Source organism: Vipera ursinii (genome assembly GCF_947247035.1).
Source record: "Vipera ursinii genome assembly, chromosome: 2".
Taxonomy (NCBI): Eukaryota; Metazoa; Chordata; class Lepidosauria; order Squamata; family Viperidae; genus Vipera; species Vipera ursinii.
Genome location: NC_139513.1, coordinates 91,042,604 through 91,064,219, shown reverse-complemented (window position 1 = coordinate 91,064,219; position 21,616 = coordinate 91,042,604). Strand labels below are relative to the sequence as shown.

Genomic DNA, 21,616 nt, shown 5'->3' with positions numbered 1-21,616 from the left:
TGCCCTATTTATTTGAAGAAAAAAAAATCTATACCGGGATACTGTACCCCTTTGAGGCTAGGGGATATATTTGGAATTTGGAGAGCACCTTATGGAAATCGCTGCCACAGTGAATGTGGCTAGTCACAAATCTCCTACCTAACAAGAAGCAAGTTGGATCTCCACCACAGTTTCTAGACTGAAGGATCCTTGGCATTCTCTGAGCTTGGTTGTTTGCTTGCAGACGTTTCATTATCCCAACTAGGTAACCTTGTCAGTGCTAGTCAATGATTGGGTAATGAAAGGTCTGCAAGAAAACTACCGGTATGCTCAGAGAGCACCAGGGACCTCTCATTTCAGCCCTGGGCTATAAATATTCTCTTTCATTTTCTAGACAGGTTTCTGCAACAGCGATGGTCTAACTCTGGAAAACAGGGCATGCGTTTCATGGTTTTATCTTTATCTTGTACTGAACTTAGTTATAACTGTATGTTAAATTAAAAAAAAGTACTACTGCTGCTGCTGCTATTAATTTCTAGGCCTCATAGGAACTGCTTGGTTCAGCTATTCTCAGTTAAGGCAACTGCCAGTATTTGTACTAGTAATAGGGCGGTAGCAGAACTCGTACTTGTAAAATACCATTATAAGAAGTGCAGTTACCAACATTCTTAGAACGTCCCATAGGTTCTACGACAATCTTTAACTCATATCTTTTACTGTGAGTGGAGAAAAAGACAGAAGCGCATTCCATAACCCCGATCAACCTTCAGTGTGGCTAAGCTCATTAATGGAAGGGTGGGGGCTCTGTTCCAGTCTAAACTGGCTGCAACCATGGCCCCTGGCATCTGCACTCAAAGTTAACACAGCCAGTTTGAAATCGCTTTGCAAACAGATTGGCTGATTGAAGTGGCTTGGTCTGCCTCAGCTCTTTGCCAAGGCAAAACAACTTGCCTCTGCTGGCAATCTGCATTCTTAATATCAACTATTTGATTAATATTAAATAGTGATTAAATACATTTGAATTTTATGACTCTGCCCATTTTACTTGGAATGTAGCCCTGAGTGTGTTACTCAAAGGCCAACTCCCAGAAACTTCTATGCCTGACCTATTTGTCTAGAGTGAAACACATTTACCCACACATTTCCACTGTCATACCGTAGACACACTGTCCTCCTATAGATCCCTCACACCATTTCGTTTCTCTTCTATGTCACTGTTGGACTTGAAGGCATTGAAAAACCACTCTTTTAAGAACAGCCTTTGAGGGAGGGAAATGCCTCCAGTGTCCCAAAATACAGTTTCCACTCCTTGACGTCAGTGGATGTTTATTTTAAAGTGTGACTGGATTATAGGCAGTGTGCAACTTCATATTCCCTCTTACAATTCAAACCTCAAATGGAGAGGTGGGAAAAATCATTTTTGACCAAACCAATTTGCAACAAATTCTGTGCTTTCCAGGCTAATACTCTCTTAATACAAGGTAATCCTCATGTTGCCTTTTCAGGCTTACCGGCTTATTGTGAAATTTTGTAGCCCTTACTTTCACACTATCAGTGCATTACCCCACCCTTTGCTTAGGATACTTGTGATGTGTGTATGGGAATTTTGTGGAGATGACCTTTTTTTCAATGACATTTAGATATGAAGGGTTGGTTCCCAGAGGTACACTTTTATCTAAACATGGAGCTACTTTAAGTCCTACTGTACATTATCTGCTCACTAATTTTCCCATTCAGTTAAGTAAATATATAGGTAAAGGTAAAGGTTCCCCCGCACATGCTTGCTAGTTGTTTCCGACTCTAGGGGCCGGTGCTCATCTCCATTTCAAAGCCGAAGAGCCAGCGCTTGTCTGAGGACGTCTCCGTGGTCATGTGGCCAGCATGACTAGACGCCAAAGGCACACGGAACGCTGTTACCTTCCCACCGTAAAGGTAAAGGTTCCCCCGCACATACGTGCTAGTCGTTTCCAACTCTAGGGGCCAGTGCTTATCTCCGTTTGAAAGCCGAAGAGCCAGCGCTTGTCCGAGGACGTCTCCGTGGTCATGTGGCCAGCATGACTAGACGCCAAAGGTGCACGGAACGCTGTTACCTTCCCACCTTAGTGGTCCCTATTTTTCTACTTGCATTTTTACATGCTTTCGAACTGCTAGGTTGGCAGAAGCTGGGACAAGTCACAGGTGCTCACTCTTACGCGGTACTCGGGATTCGACCCGCCGAACTGCCGACCTTCTGATCGACAAGCTCAGCGTCCTAACCCACTGAGCCACCACGTCCCTTAAGTAAATATATAGAAATACAATAAATAGTCTTTCAAACTAGTTAACAAAATGCATAGAAGCAATATGATTAGGTAATTAAAACAACTGCAGGGCTCTTAAGGGAGTATCCCATAAGGGTGTGTCTGAATGTATTCCTTTTCTTCATATAATGATAGGGCCTCTCAGGCATTGAATGGACTTTTGTTTTTCCTTCCAGACAAGACTGCAACATTTGCTGATGGTTGGCTTTGTGACAAAAAGGTATTCAATAGATTACACACAGTAAGTCTCTCCCCCCCTCCCCGTGTGTGTGTGTGTGTGTGTGTGATATTTGTTGAGCTACTTTGTGATAAACATAAATGTTATCTGTTGAGAGCAAAGATTAAATAAAAATAAGGGGTGGGAATTGTCATTCTCTATAGCAGGGCTTTTCAACCTTTTCACCCATTGTACCACTTTTAGGATATGGCAACATCCGACTACCACCAGTCACCTAGCAAGGTGTCAAAAACATGATGCCCTCCCCAAAAGGAAAAAAGTGATGAAGTACAGGTAGTCCTCCACTTACAACAGTTCGCTTAGTGACTGTTTGAAGTTATAATGGCACTGAAAAAAGTGCCCCCAAGCCACAGCCAAGCAAGACACCTGCCTGCCCGCCCGGCAGCACTATTCTTCCTGTCCAAGGTTTTCATTGTTGTGAGCATTTCTGTTGAGGATTGGGAGTGGGGATGGGGTGGGGTGGGTTGGTTTTTATTCCCCATCTGCTGGGTGATTGCAGCAGGTTTTGGTCACTTCACACGACCCTGGGACACTGTGACCGTCATAAGCATCTGAATGTAAATCACAAGACCCTGGAGTTGCTGCAACATTCCAACTGATCGGTGCTTCTTCTGGGCTCAGAAGCGCCAGGATCAGCACCGAGCTCCAGCTGGAGCCTGATCCTGGCCCTTCTGCTGAGCCCTGACAGCCCTGCAGCTCCAGTCATCTCTCGCTCAGGCTTGTGTGGTGCTGCCACCGGTACAGCTCATTCCCCTCCCCCGCTACCACTTTTCTAGGATGGTCATGTACCACCTGCCAGGTGCCAATGTACCACAGGTGGTACCCGTACCACTGGTTGAAAAGCCCTGCTCTATAGCAGATTTTTAATGTTAAATTACATGCTGGCATTGTAGTATTGCTCTATTCTTCCACAGTTGGTTGCAGGGATCTAGATACGTGCAACATGAAAGGGCATACTTTTCAAGATCCAGGTGCTATATAATGTGTCAAAATATATTAAATAATGAGATTGAATTTATTCCACAGACCTTTACCCTTGACTCTGGGAAGAAGCAAGGCCAAGCTTATAATGCAAGCTGATGTAGGATCAATCAGAAGTAAATTCCCATTGGGTTTTAAAATACAATGTATGAATTATTACTAATGCAGATAAAAGAGGATTTTTGGAAAAAGCAAACATAGGAAACTCTGTCCCAAAGTGCTTGCAGTTTCAACATCAGAGGAAGGGTAAGTGAAATACAGGTAGGACTGAATGAGAACAATGTGTGTGTGTATTTCAGTTTACTCTTGCTCTTTGTAAAGGTCATAGAGGTTAAATGACTATGTCAAAAACATAGTCTTTTAGTTTAACCTAAATGTTCAGGGTCAGTATGAGAATATTTCTAGCCCAATGTTCTTTCATAACCAGACTTTACTGCAAGTATTTGAAGTATTTTTTTCCTCTGTTGTAATAAAAGTGCAGCATTGTGTTGCAGTACTGTTGGAAAGAGGACTAGCAAAGGCATAATGTGAATTTTTCCTTGCAGCTTGAATGTTACTAAACAGAAAATTGAAAGTTTTCTTTGCAAATGGTGGAAAAGCTAATCCTTATTCTCCATCTGTGAGGGTGATAGGGTGGCATTTTTAAGTCTTCAGAGAGGAGCTGATCTGCTCCTAGAATAGAATCTTCTATTCTAAGAGCAATGGAATCATAACAATCAGTGCTATCAAATTATTATATTTTTCTTTGGAACAAAGGATATGCTATGTGAAGGTAAAGAGTTCTTCAATTGTTTAGGGGAGAGACTGGTAAAATTTCAATAGACCAAAATAAATAAATAAATAAAAATCAGATAAGAGCTTGAGGAAGAGACAACATTCACAGATAAAAGGCACCATTTAAGTAGAGATTCTCATGAATCAAGAGCCAATTCTACAGTGTACTGTGCCATGTAAAATAATGAACAATATCACACATTGTTTTTCAAGAAGGCAAAGAGATCACTGGATTGTATTATTGTTGAAGAATAATATTTTGTCTAAGCTAAGTATTTTAGTTAAAGTTAAGGATGGATTTGACCTGATCAATATTGTGAGATGATGGTTCTTCAGAATTCAGATAGAGAAATCATAAGACAATGTTTCAATCTTCAATTATTTTGTTCTGTAGGAAAAGGGATATGGAATTCCAAGTGTCTACAGTTCAGCCTTTTAATATATAGAGGAGATAATTATGGAACTATGTCATATTTTTCAGCTGCTTTCAGAAATAATAACAAAGAATTGTATGACATTTATTTTCTGAATTAGGTATATGCAGTTTTGATTTCCATGCCTGGGTAAAAACGGGAGAAGAGGATGGTGCTAATTTTGTTGTGAGATATGGAACTGACATATTACTGTAAGTATTTTCTAGAAGAATAGTAGATGATAATGATGATAAGGAGGTTTACATTTCTGGTTGAAGGATTGAAAATTAAAGTGGAAATACAAATGATAAACCAAGAGAATGACCAAGACAATGAGTTTTTATTGGATTTACAAAAGAAGCCTTTGGGGTGGAAGAAAAAAAAATGTGAAGACACCAAATCCTGCAACAACAAATGAATTAAAGATGAAGATTGTTAGAAGTAAAAGAAAAGAATATTTTTGTTTGACCAAAGTTAAAATCAGATATTTTTCTAAAAAGCTCTGGTAACTCATTGGGTACTTTTTGCTGATAACCAGTACTGAAAAGTTGATGATTTATGAATTTGCATTTAGATAAGAAGTTATAGGAAGAAGAGATGTTTCTTTGTAACCTTTTAGGAGTTGAAGAGTTATTTATTTATATTGTGATAAAAACCAAAAATAATTTATCTTACTTTCTCCTTTTTCTGTTTTTCTTTTTCTTTCCTTCACTTTTTTATTTTTTTTCTTTCTCTTTTGAGTTTTGCTTGTATTTGCTTTTACTATTGTAATTAAAATCTTGATAAAAATTATTTTTTAAAAGGAGGAGGATTAAATTGCAGGTTATACTAGATTAGTTGAACACCAAATGACTACTAAAAGTATTTCCTTTTTTATGCAAGAAGTTAAATGAAAGTGAGGACAAGAAATTTAATACTAATGCCTTTTTTTCTCAGGCTGCACTGGAATGAGAATAGAAGTAAAAAGTGGGGCTGTAAATGACTTGTTTGTGCAAAATCCAACTCTTATTTACTTAAACCCACTGGCCCATCAAATATAAGGAAATATGTGTATCATTATGAAAGATGTCTAGGTGTCCAAATTGTAAATGATGCATTACAGAAATGTATATACCTCTGTTCCAGAGAAATTTTCTTTCTACTGCATATGCCCACACAGGTGAGTCAGAATACAATGCTGGAGTTCTCTACTATTACTATAAAACGAGTTGCCTAGAAGATCACAAGCTACTTTGCAAGATAATTATGGAGGGGAAAGTAGTTTCTATCAGAACAAGGGTGGTACAGTTAATTGTAACAGAATCTACAATTATTTAGGATGCAGGATAGCTTGGTCATAAGAAGCCTCACTGATTCTAGCATAGCCACAATAAGCATATAACGATATAGAAATGCATCTAACTTAAAGGGATTAGGATGGCCTTGGGTAGGTTTGTTTGTTTGTTTGTCCAGATTATTTAGCACCTACATGGGGTACAAAGGTCATGCGGGCTCTCATTGGTTCCTCAGAACATGATCTTGTTGAGTAGCTAAGCCTTCAAGGAGAGGGTTCTTTTCACATTTGTAAACATGACTAACGATTGTGGAATTAAGGGTTTGTTTTAAACAGAAGAGACATGTGTGTGGAGTTACTTTGAAAAGTATCAGGATTTCTGTGTCCTTTCTATGCAAGTGATTTTAAGTATGGAGAGCAGATATAGGATAGGCATTTAATATTCTTGTATAAAAGAACATTATGATATGTCATGGAAAGTTGGACTGTAGCTAAAATGAACAGATACAAACCAAGAACGTTTGGAATTTTACATTTTTGACACTGTCCTGTGGCCTGCTTCTTTTAGGTTGTAAGCTCACTATGGCATGTGATGAGATCTTATTGCGAGCCCAACTTTTTACACAAATTCTGACTCCGAGTTGTTACCCAGTATTTATAGAATGAATTTTAAAATTATCAGATAGAGCTTATGTACTTGCAGCCTCACTGCATTGCTATCTTATCGGAAGTTGGAGACCAACTTAGCCTGCGTAATCCATCTAAATAAAAGGAATAGTTCATTAAATCACTGAAACCGGAAGATGAAAATTATTTCAGCTACTGACCAACATGTGACGTGAAAATATTTATGCTGTTCATGTATAAAGAATTATATTACACAGTCAATTTCTCACATGATTTTGTATAATCCTGGGATTGCATAAGGTTTAGGATATTAAGACCCATTAAACAAAATCTGTTTCATTAATGAATAAGACTACACTGAAAGGTAGATTCTAAAACAGAAATAAAAATCACCAGTAGTCCTTATTTAGAGGCTGCCTTGTTTAGCAATCATTCAGTTATGATAGTGATGAAAAGGTAAATTTATGACCAACCCTCACATTTTTTTTACTTTTGCAGGTCTGTTAAGCAAAGGAAAGCTGAAGTAAGGTTCCGCTTAAAACACAACATAAGGTTGTGTTTTACTTAATGAGTGCTTTGCTTAATAAGAGAATTACCCGTCAACAATGGTGGTCACTAAACAAGAACTACCTTTATATGCATAGAATAAAAACTTGAATATGACAAGAAAAAATACAGGTCAGCCAGTGTCAGCTAGTCAAATAATCAATACCCAGTTCTTTGTTTATAGGTTTATATCACATTTTTCCTTTTTTAGGGCTGATAGACAGTTTTTTTTAAAAAAAGTTGTTATTGTAACTATTGCTAGTTTTTGCCTAAATTTGTGAGTGATAGCCACTGCCTTATAGGGGAGAAATAATTATGTAACTAGATCAAGAAATAAGACAACAATTAGGTTTTTCCTAAGATATATTTTGATAAATATGCAGCGTACTTCCTTTTCCCCATAGATTTCAAGCGGACTGATTTTTGATTAACCCATCCCAAGTTATATGCATAGCCACACTCTTAATTCTCTTCATTTTGCTTTTTGTTGTTTCAGATATAATGTTAGCAGAAGAAGGCTGCAAATTAGATTTTTAAACATGCTGATTTTGGTGCTAACATGCCAGAAACCTCCCTGTTCTTATTATTCTCATCTATAGCTGAACGTTGGGATTTGGTAAAGGGGCTAGAATTTGGTGAAACCTATGCTCTTCCTCACTCTTTTGACAGGGGAAAAGGGTTTTTTGTTGATGTTTTGGAGCATGGAAATGTGCAAAAAATGGGATGAGCACTCCTCATTGTTTGGTTGAGGCATCTCTGTGTCACATATATTGGTTCCAGTTGTTGGGTTGACAGTGCTGGGTTCAAGAAAGCCTCACAAATGAATACAAATATACGAATATGATTCCTGCATGCTAAAACAGCCTAAACAGCCTCTAAATCCTGGATGCCTGGTGAAATATCAGGATGATGGAAAGACTGGTCATCTTCAAATGGCGTGCTTTGAGATACCTTCTTCATTCCAGATTAGACCAGCAGAATCACTATGAGGGGATAAGCCATTATTATGCTGAATACACTATAGCTCCTGTTCGAATATAAATGTGCAAGAAAAATGGGGAAGTGATTCCTAAATCTTGTGAATAAAGGAAAATAAGGAGTAAATATTTTAGGAGGATCTAGCAAATGTATTTATTGGTATTGCAGTTTTAACTGTAGAAGGTATTATTGTGCAACAAATAATACAGGGGTTGCTCCTCTGTCCTAGTCCTATTAGATCTCTCAGCGGCTTTCGATACCATCGACCATGGTATCCTTCTGCGGCGTCTCAGGGGGTTGGGAGTGGGAGGCACCGTTTTACGGTGGTTTTCCTCCTATCTCCTGGGCTGCTCGCAGTCGGTGTTGACTGGAGGGCAGAGATCCACCCCGAGGCCTCTCGCTTGTGGAGTTCCTCAGGGGCCGGTTCTCTCTCCCCTCCTGTTCAACATCTACATGAAGCCGCTGAGTGAGGTCATTCGTGGTTTCAGGGTGGGGTATCATCAGTACGCTGATGATACCCAACTGTTTTTCTCCACCCCGAACCAACCCAGCGATGCCCTCGCCGTGATGTCCCATTGCCTGGAGGCAGTACAGGTCTGGATGAGGAGAAACAGGCTTCGTCTCAATTCCGCCAAGACTGAGTGGCTGTGCGTATCGGCATCTTGGGCTAACCAGATTATTCCACCTTTAACAATGGGGGGTGAGGTGTTACCCCCCCATTGATAGGGCTCGCAACATGGGCGTTCTCCTGGATTCACGGCTCAATTTTGAAGATCATATAGGAGCCGTGGCCAGGGGGGCTTTTGCCCAGGTTCGCCTGGTACGCCAGTTGCGACCCTATCTGGACCGAGATGCCCTACGCACAGTCACTCATGCGCTCGTGACCTCCCGTCTAGACTACTGTAACGCTCTCTACATGGGGCTGCCCTTGAGGACCACTCGGAGGCTTCAGCTGGTGCAGAATGTGGCCACGTGAGTTGTGATGGGGGTTTCCCGATACTCCCATGTAACACCTCTACTCCGCGAGCTGCATTGGCTTCCGGTTGCCCTCCGGGTGAGATTCAAGGTGCTGGTGATGACCTATAAAGCCCTGAATGGCTTGGGTCCGGGATATCTGAGGGAACACCTGCTGCCAGCATCAAGCTCCCTTCGTCCAGTGCGCTCCCACAGGGAGGGTCTTCTCAGGTGCCGCCGATAAAAGACTGTCGGCGGATAACACCCAGGGGAAGGGCCTTCTCTGTGGGTGCGCCTGCCCTCTGGAACCAGCTGCCCGTGGAGCTCAGGACTGCCCCCGACCTCCGCACATTTCACCGGGACCTGAAAACCTGGCTCTTTGAGCTCTCCGGCCCAGGCTGAGATTTTTTAACTGGGGTTTTTAATTCTAGGGATGATTTAATCTTTTTAAATTTGTTTTTAACTTTTGTATTGGTTGTTTTAAATGCCCTGTAAACCGCCCTGAGTCCTTCGGGAAAGGGTGGTATATAAATTTAATTAAATAAATAAAATAAATAAACAAATGGAAAGCATCCCAAAAGAAGGAAAAACCTAAGAGACCTAATAGGATGACACAAAAATAAAAATGGCATTTTACATTGTGACAGAGTAAAAAATGAATATACGTATTGTATCCTGATCTTTGATTGTAATAATGCATCTGATATACAGCTAATCCTCGAATTACAACAGTTCATTTAGTGACGGTTCGAAGTTACAATGGCTCTGAAAAAAATGACTTATGACTATTTTCCACACGAAGGCATCCCCACGGTCACACGATGAAAATTCAGACACTTGCCAACTGACTCATATTTATGACGGCTGCAGTGACCTGGAGTCAGGTGATCCCTTTTTGTGACCTGACAAGCAAAGTCAGTGGGGAAGCCAAATTCACTTTAACAACCATGTGACTAACTTGACAACCGCAGCGATTCACTTAACAGCTGTGGAAGGAAAGGTTACAGCATGAGGTAGATTTCACTTAAGAACTGTCTCACTTAGCAACAGAAATGTTGGGCTCCACTGTGGTCGTAAGTCAAGGACTGCCTGTATTCTGAAGCTACAGGTAGCCCTTGGCTCACAACTGTTCATTTAGCAACCACCAGAAGTTAAAACAGCATGGAAAAAGTAAAAAAAAACCCAAAAACCAAAATCAATGGGGGAAGCTGGTTTCACTTAATGAGTATATGATTTGCTTAATAACTGTGACAAAAATAGTTATAAAATCAGTCTGGTCACATGAGGACTCGCTTAACCTCTGCATCATTTAGTGATGTAAGTTCCAGCCCCAAGGACTATCTGTATGAAGGTAGACGTAAGGTCCTTTTTGATTCAAAGTTGACTTTCTTGTTGATTTCACCAATGCATCCATCATTTTTCTTTTTCTAGTGGTAGGGAAGCAAAACTTGCCAGGACTGGAAAGAACATTCTAGAACAGGGGTGTCAAACCTCTGGCCCATGGGCCGGATGCATCATCCAGAAGCTGCGCCCACCCCATTGCCGGCAATGGGAAAACTGTCCCGATAAGTTGTGCGATGTCATGTGACTCACAAGTTTGACATGTCTGCTTTAGAAACTACTACAATTAAAGGAGGTGCCGAGACAAAACATCTTATGCAGTAAGGGAGCCATGTGGCTTCACTGACATCCTTGAACATTTGCCTCTCTCAAGTATTGGGCTATTTATCTATTTGAGCTGAGCTGTCAACAAAGAAACCGCAACAATAAAACCCAAAGGCCCAAGATACAGATGAAAAATCATTCTCACTGCAGTTTTTAAGATGTGCCTTTAGGGACATACAACCAGCACTGCACCCTGGTTGGGTTGCTAGGGTAAGACTGAGGAAATTACAATGCCGTCTCCTTCAGATTGAACTAGACTCCTGGGGGTTGTAGGAATATGCCCCTTTTCTCTTGACAGCAACATGGTAATGTCAGCCTTCGCCTTCTTTCGGTCTAGTTTGTAATGCTAGGCTTCCAGGTGGTTTCTCATCCAAATACTAGCATGGTATGTCTTTGATTCATTTTGGAAATCAGCCAAGTTTAACTAGCTGTTGCTATTTGGCATGACTCAGATTTTAAATCTCTGCTCAGATACAACATTCAATGGATGATACTGGCCTAGAGGGTATATCTTAATCTATCTCATGTACTTGTTATGAAGTTAAAATGTCTGGGGAAAGAGAAGCTACCAGCACCTTGAATTTTTTCAGGAACATAAAAATATAAATGCAATAAATAAATGATACTACAAATGTCTTTTCGGGAATGTTCTACTTAGCTCACTGGGGTTTGTTCCTAAATAAACGAGCATAGAATTGCAGCATCGGAGGCTTGTTTTGGAAATAAGGTTGAATAAAATTTTAAAACAACTGCAATAAGTGTTTCTATGAACCCACAAAACTGTTGACTTGTGATGCAGTGATTAAACAGAATTAGATTTGCAGTCCTATACAATCCACAGCTTATGACCCACAGTCACCATACTATCCCTGTGAGCCCCAAATTCAAAAGTATATATAGCTTTAGATTAGAATGTACCACTTTTGTTTCTTGATCTGAAAAATCTTTCTCAGATCTTTTGGGATTTTCCAAGTTGCTTTTTCTATTTTTTTTTCCAGGCCTCACCTGCTTTAAAAAACGTTCTCCTTTGTATGTTACCAGCAAGGATTTTCTCCCAAAATCCGTTGCCCATTTCTGCTATATCCCAATGAAGCTGACTTTTAAATTCAGCAACTTATTATCTCTCTGGAGCCCTGCACTCGTGACTTAAAATTAAGGAACATCAGACTTACTTACAAAACTATCGCAAAGCGATGGTGCTGTACTAAAATGCCTGATGCTCGAGCATTATCTTTATAAATTGATGTTATTTTTTAATAGCTCTTTTTACACACACACACGTATCCGCACAGAGCCGCCAAACAGATTGCCCAAATCCGCCTGGAATCGAGACAAGCCAAGGGCGATCGTTCCCAGCATTCCTTCTATGGCAGCGTTTCCCAACCTTAGGAACTTGAAGATGCGTGGACTTCAACTCCCAGAATTCCCCAGCCAGCTATGCTGGCTGGGGAATTCTGGGAGTTGAAGTCCACGCATCTTCAAGTTCCTAAGGTTGGGAAACGCTGTTCTATGGAATGGCGGATAGGTGCAAAGTAATGTGGTGCTTTTCTCGCCGCTCCGGGAAGACTTCTCCAGCCGGAGGGGGCTCGACGGGGGCTTGCTTCCAAAGAGCGCCCTCCTTGACTTTGCCCCCGGCTGGGAGCCCCGGGCGCCGAGGGGCGGGCCGCGTCTGCGTTCTCCCCAGCCGAACGGGGAGTTTCCAGGAAGTGGCCATATTGGATTCATTCAGTTGCATCAATCGGAAGAGGAGGAGAGCAGGTTTTGGGACGAGGCGACTCGATCTAGCTAGCGCCCGAGAAAGAACTCCTGGCCACTGACCTCCGGAGCTGCTCGGCTATGGCTGCCACGGACTTGGACCGATTTTCGGTGAGTAACAAGACAGACCGCGCTGTCTGTCCCCCACCCTCCCCTCCCGCTGGCATTAGGACGCGGGCAGAGGCTATGTGCGCGCTCGCGTTCGCCCGGCGTTGGAAAGAGCTTAATGGGTTTGGAGCAGCCCGTCCGTTTCCTTGGTGGATCGGGCAGTCGCCTCGCTAAAGTGGAGGGGGAGACGTAGATCTCCGTCCCCTCTGGTCTCTTTGCTTGAGAGAGAGTCTGGCGGGGCCAAGCCAGCGTTAGGGCTTAGCTGAAAGGGAGTCGCCTTCTCTTGCGAAAGCGCTTTCACCTAAGCGCACTCCTGAACCGGGAGTAGGTGCTACTTCCCCCCACCCCCTCCCTCCCATAAAATGCGGTTTTGTGTTTGTGGCAGGGAAGGTGGTGGCTCCTACCGGGGAATAGCTAGGACCCGAGTGGAAGGTCTGCTAATTTTACTTAAGAGCGCGTGTAAACAAGGTGTGCAGTTGAACACCGAGGATCTTGTCCATATGCATAACGAAAACGATCTAGGAGATTTATTTGGTCCCTGTGGCCAAGAAGGTGTTGAGCTGTTAGGATGACACCCATCAGCTCTTCTCTCCGGTTGTTGGGAATCTGAGCTTTCCAAAGGATTCTGCCTTGCAGTATTTTTTTTATATATATAGCTCTGCTGTGGTAGGAGATCACTGGTTGGGCTCCAGCAATGATACTAATAGCTGTAATTGTGAGCATATGTACTACCCGGTCCTTGAGATGTTTATATCAAATAAAGTCACATTACCTTCAGAGGAATTTCTTTCACCCCAATCCACCCCAGGGAGCCCCACTGAGAGCAGGAACTAATTTGTGCAACTGGTAAAAAGGCAGCTGAGTTGAATTGTGAGCCATCTTTCACTGTAATGGAATGAATGAGATTTCTCCTTGGCGAGAGAGATTATGCATTTCATGTCATCTATTTACTGTAGTAGCATGAACAAATATACAGTTGTTGAGCTTTCCTGCTTGCAGATTAAGGCTGGTTTACAAAAAAAAACAACCCTAAATAATCACTAGATGACACTAAAGGACACTTAACTTTTTGACAGTTATTCAATGTTTTTTCAGATTTGATTTTGGGGACCCTATTACGTTGTATTTGGGTTTTAAATGTATTCAGGTAGAGTTATTAGACCCAAATTAATTTCTATTTGATGGATTTTATCCATCGTGGACTTGATTTTATAGATAAATTGATAATGTTGCATGTATTCCCCTGAACAATTGCTTCAGTTGTACAGTAGAAGCCCATTGCTTCTATGAAGATACTTTTTATTAATGAAATATTTCCCCTGCGTTTGGTGCAACAATTTCAGGATAAGAGTATGGAAACCAGATCAGAGAGTATTAGCTACTAGTATTTTTCTTCTTGTTTTAAGCATTTCTTTCTGCAAATGATTTCTCAGAAATCTGCAATACACTGGATAAGATAGAGCTCACTCAATATGGGTGAATGAAGCTTGATGTTTGTGGTGCATTCCAAATAACAATGCATTCAGGATGTTTTTCTAATCTTTTTTATGTAGCTCTGCATAGGAATGGAGTATTTATTTTTCTCTAATCTTTCAGCATTCTGCTTGTCCTTTGTAAAACAAACAGCTATTTCCCTCACTAACATTTTACAAGCTGATTGTCAGACTTCTATCTGTGCCATTATGTTATCTAGAATACAGCTAATGTTTTGTTTGTGTGGCCAGATGTCTTTGGCCATTGCAAATCCTTAATTGTGTAAATGTTGGCATCCCAACAAGGCAGAAGTAAGGAATGGCTTTCCAAGCCAACCCTGTGCATATCTCTGAGTGGTAAATTCAATTAAAGGTTGGATTTGCACATTCATAAAACACATAGTAGACTGTGGCTGGCTGTGTTCGGGATCTCAAATGGAAAATGAGGAGCGTGTTCTGTATACTGACATGTTGAGTGTGAAAGAACTCTCTTGTTGAGAATAATTGGAATATTATATACATATTGTACAGCTGCCTGCATATATTGAATACACTGTATAAGGCGTGAATACACAACTCTCAGTGGAAAACTCTGGTTAAAGGAATTTGGCATGGCCTGTAAGTTTGTATAGTTTCTGACTGCTCAGTTGAGTAATTACATGATTTCCTGCAGTGCCTTTTAACTTGTGCTGTTGCACCCAAGCATTTTCTCCTCCCATCTGGAGACATCTCTCTTTGACATCCCTTGGCAGTAGCTAATTGAAACTCTGTGTCATTAAAAACATGCACTTTGGTTTATGGCAGCCACACAAATAGCAGCTTGGATTTGGCAAGTTGGCTTCTGCCTTTGGCAGTTCCCCAAAAATCCAGTTCTTTAAATGAATTTTGTTAACAAAATCTGAAAAATTCATCTTGAGATGAGGGGAAACTACTGTGGGAATCAATTTTGACTATAATACTGGTGGATTTTGAATGTTAAAGCGGTGGCTTCTTAGAGAACTTGGGATAAGAATTTGGGTTCATGTTTATTTATTTCTTTGTTGGTTTGTATCCTACCTTTTTATTTTTATAAATAACTCAAGGTATCTAATACTCTTTCCTCCTCCTTTCCTCACAACAACAATCCTGTAAGGTAATTTGGGCTTAGAGAAAGTGACTGGCCCAAAGTCACCCATGACATATTTTTAACCATAAGCCTTTGTTAAAGGGTTATGTATTTGTGTTTTCATCATGTTTGCTTGTTCAGACATTATTTTCCATGGCAGTTCTCCACTAGTTGTTGCCGAATTGACTGGTTTAGATTGATAAGATCTATTAATGGAAACAGTATTGTGTACTGGGAGTTCCTTGGGAGAAAATAACTTTAATATCTTCTCTACAGCATTTGATATTCATATGGATTTGAAGGGTGGGGTGGCCCAAGGCAGTCAATAAGGATACCAAAACAAATTATGACTCTTATAATAAGTTGCAATGTATGCTTGTAACTATCTAATGTATGAAAACAGTAAACCAGCCAAAGAAGAAACAGCAAGAAGGTTTGAAGCGAGATTGATTGTGGGAAGGGTTAAACATACTCAAAATTTATTAAAGAAACAAATAGTGAATCAGTTGAAAAGTTGGCTCTTACCTGATGTGATAAGGATTTGAAAAATCAATTCAATTGTTTGGATGAGTCTGAAAACAAATATCCCCACTCAATTGTCAGATAGATGAGGAGGCATCCAAATAGGCTGTTCCATGTGAAAAAAATGAAATTGTCAGTAAAAATAAAGCTTTCCTCTTCAAGACATCAATACTTTAGAGGCATATGTCCTTTCAGCCATAAAAATAAAGATCTGAAATTAAGATGTTTAAAACTGAACATTTTAAAATAGGTTTTGCATTTTTTTTCTGATGTTTGAAAAAAGAAAAACATATGCTTTTGTTGCTGGTAATATCATTTATGGAATTTATCAATATACTAAAAGAGTTCTGGATTTTGCAAGCCTGCAATATAGTTAAGATAATTATTTTATCGCTCTACGGATGATGCTATTTCTTCTGTTCTCCAGCTGAGCTTGAAGCTCTTAGAGGAAATAAATACTCATGCGCATTTGTTGTTTGTCGACTTCAGTTCCGCATTTAACACAATCATTCTACAGCATCTAGTACACAAACTGGGCCTTTTAGGCTTAAACACTCCTTTGTGCAACTAGATTCTTGATTTTCTTACTAACAGGCCCCAAAATGTGAGAGCTGGAACAAATATTTCCAACACCATTTTCTTGAGCACAGGTTCTCCTCAGGGCTGTGTCCTATGTCTGCTGCTGTTCACCCTGTTGACCTATGACTGTTGTGCTAGGTTTGCCACCAACCATATTGTGAAGCTTGCAGATGATACAATAGTACTGTACCTTATTCATGATGACAATGAGGGTGCTTACCGCAAGGAAGTTGAGGGCTTGGTGAACTGGTGTAAGGAAAACAGCCTAGTTTTAAACACGGGAAAAACCAAAGAGATCGTTGTCGATTTCAGAAAAGACAGCCACACTTCTCTGTGCATTAATGATTCACCTGTGGAGTTGGTTACCAGCAGGTAGGTAGTTAACAAGTAGGCTGGCATGGTCGCTCAACAGTGTGACACTGGTGAAGCAGGCACAACAGTGCCTGCATTTTCTGCGTTGCATGAGAAAAGCAAATCTTCCTTCTCCTATCCTTACCACTTTCTACAGAGGGACGATTGAGAGCATCCTGTCATATTGCATTAGTCTGGTTTAGAAGCATCGCTGCTTCAGACAAGAAGGTGGTGCAGAGAGTGGTGAGGATGACTGAAAAGATTATTGGCAATTCCCTCCCTTCCATCCAGCACATAGCACAGAAGCGTTGCTTGATCAGGGTCCGTAAGATTGTCTGGGACATGACACATTCTCATCACGATCAGTTTTCCTTGTTTCCTTCTGGGAGGAGGCTCTGTGATATCCGAAGCAGAACATCCAGATTCAGTCAGTTTTGTTCCATACAGTATTAACCTTGTGAATCTCAAGCTTCCTCCTTTCATTATGTATTCAAGATGGACAGTGATTACTATTATATGTTATGTATATGTAAGATTGTACGTCTATACATACGTTGTATATAGGATGTTTAAATGTGTGTTACTTATGTGTACACTTTGAGACTAAGCAACTAAATTTCATTTTTAATATGTACCATTGTGCTCACAGTAAAAAATGACAATAAAGGTTATCTATCTTTACTACATTGAAGGCCAAATCTGAATCTGTTTTTGACAGATACTGGAAATGGTTGTTCTGTGTCCATATTTAATTGGTCCCTTTTTTGATAAAAAGGCAAGGAAGAAAATGTACAAGCCATTTGGTCAAATTCCCTTAAAGATTTGTCTAAAGTGATATGTCACAAATCTTAAAAAAGACATTAGTTTTTAAATAAGAAAGGCAAAAATAGTATTTTTTTACAGTTTTGCTTTTGATGCCTTGAAAGCTTACTCACATGTTTGTGATATTTCTAACTCAGAGGAAAATTATTTCCATACATATGTTAGAAGCACTTGAAGTTGAAAATGTAAGAAAGAGGCAAATTAAGTATTGCTCAGGTTGAGATTGATTTTTTTTAAAAAAATATTTAGAACAGCTAAAGCATGCAGGGTAGTATGTACAGTATAATTACTCCCATATATTGAACTGTATAGGTCATTGGTGGTGTTCAGAAACTTACCCTTTATCATTACGTTTTGAAGGAATTTGAATAATGAACAATTTAAGGTAAACATTCTAAGCTAAAGCAGTAATGGAAAGAGTTCCACAAATTAACATTTTCCCTTCCAAATAGTATTTCTTTTACCCTCACAAATATGGTTTCTTTTTGTACCTTCAAAGTTTTCTGAGTAAGAATGTGCAGCCTTGGGGAGAACACAGAACTAGTGTTAACTTGGTGTCTTTTTTACAACTTCTGTTGAAAGAACACAGTAGCAAATGAGTTGATGGCATCTGGGTATTTAATTGTAACAAATTTTGACCTAAAGCTCAGTGCAAAGACTGGGGACTCTAAAACTTGATCCCTGTGGAGATTTTGGATTCCAACAAACCATGCCCTTGTCCTTCAAGGACCTCCTCAAAAAGCTAAGTACCCCTGTTTGAAGATACTGTCTTTCTTGATAATAGGTTAGTGATGGTAAAATTATGAAAATATAATTCTTCTAAAGTCGTCTTATTTACTGATGTGAACTATATGTGTAATGTAGTCATTAAAACAGCATACAGGTATAGCTGTCTTTCCTATCCCTCTGACCTTGTTATGAAATATTTTAGAAGCACAGTAGGATGTTTTGGATGAAACTGTGTTGCTGGCCTCCAGATTACATCAATTAGTGATGTGGCCAACTAATAATCTCATGAAGCTTCATGAAGCTTCCTAGCAAATTTGAGATAAAGCATGATTTGAAACATTGTCTTCCTATTGGAGGGAGCAAACATTTCATCCATCCATCCATCCATCCATCTATCTATCTATCTATCTATCTATCTATCTATCTATCTATGATTGCTGGTTGTTATTTTCTGCTCTATATATTCTTAAAAAACCTATGCTTGTCTTCCTACTTATGTTTGGAAGTCATGTTGACTTTCATGGGACTTTCAGCTGAACAAAACAAATATATGGTTGTGCTGGAATCTTGAGTTTTCCCTTTGTTTGCATGCCAAGAAGGTAAAAAGTACTTTTAAAATATTTTCACTTATTTACAATTATTAAAATAAAGTTGAGAGAGCTCCATAGGCTGAGAGCCTTCACTAAAAAAAAATCCATAATCTGCTATGGGTAATTCAAATAACCTCTTCCCAGCTGAGGATCAGTTTTGATTCTTGAGTAAACAGTGAAATAGTGAACATGTATAAGAAGTAATAATATAATAATAAAGTTGGAAGGGACCTTGGAGGTCATCTAGTCCAACCCCCTGCTCAGGCAGGATACCCTATAACATTTCAGACAAATGCCAGTCTCTTCTTAAAAACTTCCAGTGTTGGAGCATTGTTATTCACAAAATTCTATAGAACTTATTCACAGTATTAAAAATTTCAGTCTTGGATTTAACTGTTCTTGGTTGTCTATCCACTGTAGATGGACAATACAATAATTTCCTGAAATAAGCATGTTAGGGCATTTAGTAGAAGACTTCATGATAACTTTGATTTCAGTTCATACTGGATTGGTGGGTGATAATATTCCTTCTTGTATAAAAGCATTGAATTTACTATCTGGAGTATTCTAGGGAACATCTGCACCATGTGAGTATGTTGATGGGATGGCTTAGTCTTTAATTTCCCTTGTGGCTTCTAAGGGGTTAGCAATGCAACATAAAAAATAAATTTATGCTTTCTATAGGATTTCTGTATGTCCTTATCCTTTGACTTTTTCACTTTATACATGACTTATGAACTTACATGATTATGCCCTATTAAATCAGTGTCGCCTCTGAGTGACTACGTAGACATAGATAGAGATCAGAGTAGTTGGTTGTCTCCAACCTGGCTGTACAGATCTTTTAGTGGTGCACCTGTTGACACTGTAATCAACTCCATCTCTCTTCCTGCTGATTGTTCTCTTCTTTTTTTTCCTGTCACATTTCCTCAGAAAGTAAAGTCTTTGCATAATGTGTCCAAAATATGACAATCTGGTAAGCCTGTGCTTTGAGTGAAAAAACTGTATTTCTTTGTTTTCTTGGCTAGCCATAGTGTTCTCAAGAGACTTCTCCAATATGCATGATACTGATCTTTGTAGGTATGAACATATTATATGCTATTTTTTGGTTAATAATTTATTATTTTACTGTTTAATATAGAGAATATATATATTTGCAATGCAGAATTGAACTTGTTAGAAAATAAAGCTCTTTGAGTTTAATAAAACTTCTTAGATAACATGTTTAGCATTGCAGAACATGTGATGCTGGAAACCTCAATTTCTCAATTTGAATGAGGTTGAAAACCTCAATTTACCAATTTAAATGTACTGAAAGCTCCTTAGCTGACCACAGTGTGCTGAGGAGAGAGAGAGAGAGACAGACAGACAGACAGACAGACAGACAGACACACACACACACACACACACACACACACACACAGATAGAGACAGAGACAGAGACACAGCAATGTCCTGGGTTTTTTTATCTAAGAAATGGTTGTTCATGCTATTTATATTTATTGTATTTATTATATTCAGTATTGAGTCTCTCAAGCATTAAAAATGCTGTTGAAAACACAGTAAATTCTGGAAATAACAGGGCCTTTAGCAGTTCTGTGTGACCTAGAAAATAGCAATGTATGATGTCCTGAAAAACAAAGGCTGAGTCATACCTTTACAACATTCAGTTGTAAATATCCAGTGTGAATTACTTACTCTTCAGTAATAGCATGGAACTATGCAGTGCAAGCACTGAAAATAAATATAGTTTTTTTTAAAAAAAAATCACTGTCCTGTAGTGTTTACTCTCAGCTTGACCCTTTTCCTTTTTCTTTGAAGTTTCAGAAAATCTTGTAAAAGATTATCTTACTTGAGCATATATGCATTGCTGGCGTAACATCCAAAGGTGCTTTTTCAAAAGGCAACTGGATCTCGTTTTGGATGACTTCTGATTCATCCAAGAAGCTTCTTCAGTCAGAACTTTCAAGAGGCAGCTGGACTTTCTTGTTTTTCTTTGAAGACATTTCCAAGAAGCTTCTTCAGCTCTGGCTGGATGGTGGGGAATGGAAGGACACACATCTGGTCAGAGCTGAAGAAGCTCCTTGGATGAGAAGCGAAACATCTTCAAGAAAAACAAAGTCCAGTTGCCTTTTGAAAAAGCACCTTTGGGACAACCATGACCTGGATGACTGAGAATCTCCATAGATATTTTGTTGGTGTAACTGGATTATTGATATTCTTTTTAAAAAAATGAGTTCAGATTCTGTTGGCTTAGCATCTACTGATAGTCCTTGACTTACAACCATTCGTTAGTGACTATTTGAAGTTGCAATGGCACTGAAAAAAATGACTTATGACCATTTTTCACACTTAATGACCATTGCATGACCCCATGGTCATGAGATCAAACTTTTGGATGTTTGGCAGCTGGCATGTATTTATGATACAAGCAAAGTAAAAGGGGAAGCCGCCTTCACTTAACAACTGTGGCAAGAAAGATCATTGTTGTTGTTGTTGACCCATCGCTACCCCATGGACAACGTTCCTCCAGGCCTTCCTGTCCTCTACCATCTTCTGGAGTCCATTTAAGCTCACGCCTACTGCTTCAGTGACTCCATCCAGCCACCTCATTCTCTGTCGTCCCCTTCTTCTCTTGCCCTCAACCTTTCCCAGCATTAGGCTCTTCTCCAGTGAGTCCTTCCTTCTCATTAGGTGGCCAAAGTATTTGAGTTTTAGCTTTAGGATCTGGCCTTCTAAAGAGCAGTCAGGGTTGATCTCGTCTAGGACTGACCGGTTTGATCGCCTTGCAGTCCAAGGGACTCGCAGGAGTCTTCTCCAGCACCATAGTTCAAAGGCCTCAATTCTTTGTCGCT

General features: G+C 39.8%; 1 protein-coding gene and 1 long non-coding RNA gene across 8 annotated transcripts in view; both read left to right on the top strand.

The window, feature by feature from the left end:
* Nucleotides 1–3,582: 3,582 nt before the first annotated feature.
* Nucleotides 3,583–8,184, top strand: LOC310634528. The gene is made up of 4 exons (XR_014491245.1): nt 3,583–3,744; nt 4,807–4,897; nt 5,622–5,844; nt 7,628–8,184. It is a non-coding gene; the product is annotated as an uncharacterized lncRNA (long non-coding RNA).
* Nucleotides 8,185–12,413: 4,229 nt separating this feature from the next.
* The window catches only part of SEPTIN8 (septin 8), a gene marked incomplete at its 3' end in the record, with an annotated part of 90,649 nt that continues 81,446 nt past the window's right edge, over nt 12,414–21,616 (top strand). For 6 of the 7 annotated variants that reach the window (XM_083354392.1, XM_083354391.1, XM_083354394.1 and 3 more), the window contains exon 1: nt 12,414–12,594. In XM_083354392.1, the coding sequence (XP_083210518.1) occupies nt 12,565–12,594 (30 nt within the window). In that variant the 5' untranslated portion in view covers nt 12,414–12,564. The remainder of the gene's footprint in view (nt 12,595–21,616) is intronic. The other variant, XM_083354397.1, reaches the window with a different exon arrangement.